This window comes from Pinus tabuliformis, chromosome 3_2 (assembly GCF_031772625.1).
Source record: "Pinus tabuliformis cultivar Carrire ecotype Pingquan chromosome 3_2, CPIR1, whole genome shotgun sequence".
Lineage (NCBI taxonomy): Eukaryota > Viridiplantae > Streptophyta > Pinopsida > Pinales > Pinaceae > Pinus > Pinus tabuliformis.
In genome coordinates this window covers 423,173,547-423,177,719 of record NC_142302.1, presented here as the reverse complement: position 1 = coordinate 423,177,719, position 4,173 = coordinate 423,173,547, and the positions used below count along the sequence as shown (strand labels likewise).

General features: G+C 40.4%; 1 protein-coding gene across 1 annotated transcript; it reads right to left on the bottom strand.

Annotated features, from left to right (window-relative positions):
* Positions 1 to 281: 281 nt before the first annotated feature.
* Positions 282 to 1,091, bottom strand: LOC149181156 (uncharacterized). The gene has a single exon (XM_089414100.1). The coding sequence runs from the start codon at positions 1,089 to 1,091 to the stop codon at positions 282 to 284; it is 810 nt and encodes a 269-aa protein (XP_089270226.1).
* Between the last annotated feature and the right edge of the window lie 3,082 nt (positions 1,092 to 4,173).

The following is a 4,173-nucleotide window of genomic DNA, read 5'->3' as shown; positions in this document are numbered from 1 at the left end:
ATCTGTTCTGTCCACCTCAGGTTCCTGAGCTATGCTGTTAAAATGCTTAGTGAGCAGGGTTGAAATTCCTTGATGATTCTGAAGAATGTCTCCCTGATCGTTTCTGAGACTGAGGATTTTATTGGCGCCTCTGTAGTCTAGTGCTGATCTGTGAAAGAACTTGGTGTTCTGTTCCCCTTCCTTTAGCCACTGAATACAGGACTTTTGCTTCCATAGGGTTTCTTCTTGTTGGCAGCGGAGCTGCCATTGTTGCATCAAAATTTTTTCTTGGTCCACAAAGTCTAAGTTGCGATCTCAGTCACCCATCCTTTGTGAATCTGCTCTAGCTGCTCCTCTATTTTGGCTTTCTCTTTAAATATATTCCCAAAAACGACTACATTCCATGCTTTGATTTTATTTCTGATGTATGTCAATTTACCTTTTAATTTGTAAATTTTGGTGCCTCTTATATCCATGGGTTCATGCCACCACTTCTCAACAAGTTGAATAAAGTCCAGGTGATTACGCCAAAAATTCTCAAATCGAAATGGCTTGTTCCTAGGAGTACCCTGGATCGCAGAAATTAGCGAAATGGGCCAATGATCTGACCCTCCACTAGGTAGAATGTCTGATTCTACTACCACTCCCTCCAACAGTATGCTTTCAGATATAAGAAATATGTCAAGACGAGAGGCGATTTGTCTCTCACCTCCCCTTCTGCTATTCCAAGTGAAGGCCCCACTCTTGGGTCGAATATCCACTAATTTAGCTGAAACAATGAAATCTAAGAAAGCATCAGAATCTTCATTGAGTCTTCTGATCCCTCCTTTCTTCTCTAAAAGTGTAGTGATCATATTGAAATCTCCTCCTATGATTGCCTTCACACTAGGATATCTAAGCTTCAGATTCAAAAGAGATCTAAGAAAAATGTATTTCTCTTCTAATTTCTGAGGTCCATAAACGTTGGTGCACAGATAAGTTTCTGAGTTGCCTATCACTTGAACTTCTAGAGCTATAAAGGATCTGTTGGCTTCAGCTGAGAGGATATTAATTACATGCGGATCCCACAGGGTAACTAAACCTCCTTCCCATCCATGACTAGCAGTATCCATGTATTTCATTTGTCTACCTAGCTTTTTGCTTACATTATCAATAATGTTACTTGCGCATTTGGTTTCTTGCACAAATACAATATCAGGTTTTTCCTTTTGGACCTTCCTTTTTAAGAGCCTTTGTTTAGTTTGGCTATTGAGCCCTCTGGCATTCCAAGAGATGACTTTCATTTAAAACTAAAGAGAAAATTAGTGATTAAGAGGAAAAGCTTCTAGAGCTTTCATCTTACCAGAGTTTAAAAGCAGTATTCCCAGTTCCTGCAGTGTCTCATTGTTGGTTCTGTGCCCTCTCTTCTTCCTTTGTTTAGAGCTGGTTGAAGTGTGAAGTAGGCTTTTTGTATGGGGTCCCAATCCTTTTGCTACGCCCAGCTTCTTGTTTTGCCTATCCAACGCTGCCTTCTGTCTTGCAACAAATAGCTCATTAATTCTACTCACCTCCTCTTCCGAAATGTTTTCCATCCCTTGCTTCTTCCAGTTTTCCACCATGTTTGTTAGGTTAACTCCTTCCTGCTCTAAAACCTCATTGAGCTCCATTTCCTCACTTCCGATGTCACTTGTCAGCATTTCTGCATCTTCATCTGTTCCTTCTGTTACTTCCTGAGTCTGTTCTGTGATGTTTTGAATGTTATCCTCCATTGCTTTGGTTTCATACTCTATTGTATTTTTATTTACTTCAGAGGTATTTTGTTCCTTATTATGGTCCTCTGACTCAGTTTCAGTCTCCAAAACCTCAAAAGCATTACTGGTATTACCTTGTGTTGCGCCTGTTCTGAATGGTCGTTTCCTGTGTGCTCTCTGTCTTGCTCTTGGTCTTATGAAGGTATCCCTGTTCTTTTCTGCCTGCTCTCCCTTAAGTTCTTCCACTGATCTGTTTAATGGACATTCTCTTATTAAATGTCCATGCTCATGACACTTCCTGCAGCGAAATGGAATTTTCTCATAGTCAATAGCTTGGAAATAGTCCTCATCCCTGTATTCCAACCACAGTCCTTCATGCAAAGCCCCCGACACATCCAACTCCACACAGATTCATGCACAGGACGTATACCTTCTTTGCAGAGTGGCTTCTGAAGCTTTGATAAAAGTTCCTAGCTTGTCACCTATCTGTTTTAGAGCTGAATATCCCCAATAGTCTATTGGAAGGGAGAATAAGCGAATCCAGACTGGCACCTGCTTAAAGGTTTCTTTCTCTGGCACGAAGTTAGACTTCCAGGGTCTCATATAGAGACCTGCTGAAGTGAAGAAGTAAGGTCCCCCATCAAATATTCTATCCTTATCCTCTAGATTCGAAAAAACAACAGTGAAAAAACCCTTGGCCCCTAAGTGCAGTCTAACATCACCTTTGGGTTTCCATTATTGCTTGATCCATTGACACAGTGCTCTTTCCATTGGCCAGAGTCCCATGAACTTGCAGATCACTGCGTGTTCAGTCATGTGTTCTCTGTAGGCTTGAATTTCCGGGTCTGTGATCACCACCCTTAGGGCTTCTGTTGTTTTAGGCTTGCATGGTCCTCGGCTTTTTTTGTCATTGAGATTGTTTGGTTTGTCCCCTTTCTCCTCTCTTTCTCTTTCTAGGGTTTCTTCTTCCCCGTCTTTTTGTTCCTCTTCTTGTTTGTTCTCTTGAATGATATGTGCTTGCGTTGTCTTCTCCTTGCTCCTACTGTTTGCTCTACCTTCGCTCTCCTTTTCTTTCAGTTTCTGAGTGTTGTCTTCCGCCTTGTTCGCATACTGTCTTCTTCCCTTGCTGGTTCCCTCCTCTTTCTGTGACCTATCATACCCTGTGATTCGCACACCTTCCTGTGCGATTTGTTTTTGCATGATTATTTGTCTGAAAGTAGGGGTCCCTATGGACCCCTCGTTGACCATCTGCCCGGTCAGGCTCTGACCCCTCCTGAGAAGCTCTGCTGCTCTGATCCTGTTCCTCTCTAGGTCAAACCCTAGGTCTTCCAATTTCGAGATCTGTAAACCCTAAAATTCCTGATCGCCAAAGCATCTTCCGCATTCATCTCCCCCCACTTCCATTCCCTTTCACTATCATATTCCATTTCCATTTCATTTCACATTCATGTTCCATAGCCATACTTCATTTTTATCATGTTGCATAGTTGATTCCATTCTGCAGCTAATTTGATTCTGTAGCCATATCTCATTCAATAGCTCTGACATAATTATACATCTTCCAAACAAATGATGATTGCAGGGAATTGAAGAATGTTGTTTATGAAGACCAATATGCTAAACGGTTATCTGCAGATCAACATCAAAGAAAAAAACAAAAGAAAAGGTTAGGTTCTAAAAGGTAAAGTGCAAAAATTTAATTCAAGTAGCAAGGTTAAAACATAAGGCATATATAATATGGATATTCATAGCTTTCCTTGATGAATCATTATTTGATTTTATTGCAATCTCCATCATACTACATATCTGCCACATCCTCCATATGTTTTCACATAACGGTCCATAATTAACTCCCTCGTTGTTATTAATGTTTCTAACTATGATGTGACACATTGGTTCATGTTTCTACAAAACCCCTACCATCTACTTATTTCACACAAACTTGCAGTTCCTTTCACCATATTCACAGTCAATTCATTTCATAAAACTAGGAAGGGTAATTTTGAAGGTTGAGAACTTTGCATAGTAGAAGGTAAGGGGCTAATTGTCAGGCTAGAACTAGTAGGAGAAAAGTACGTGGAACAATACCCACATCTCAAAGAAATGTTGCAGAAATATGGATGGCTCAAATTCATTGAGAAAGTTGATGGTTTTCATAAGGAGATTACAAAATCCTTTGCGCGATCTTTTGACAGCACGGAGGTGGAAATTGGAGATATTAAGTTTGCAGTCACTAAGTCATTCATAGCTGAGGCTACAGAACTTCCAAATCATGGTGAAAGATGGTTCAAAAGCAAGGAGTTCCACAGTGAATAATTGAAAGTAATACTCAAAACCCAGGTATGGATGTCTCTGTTTTTAGAAAAGGAATTCCCATTTCAGCTCTTAAAATTAAGTGGAGGAACATGCTCTTGATATTACAGAAATTTATCACCTGTGAAGGGGATTTGGTTGCAAGTATGTC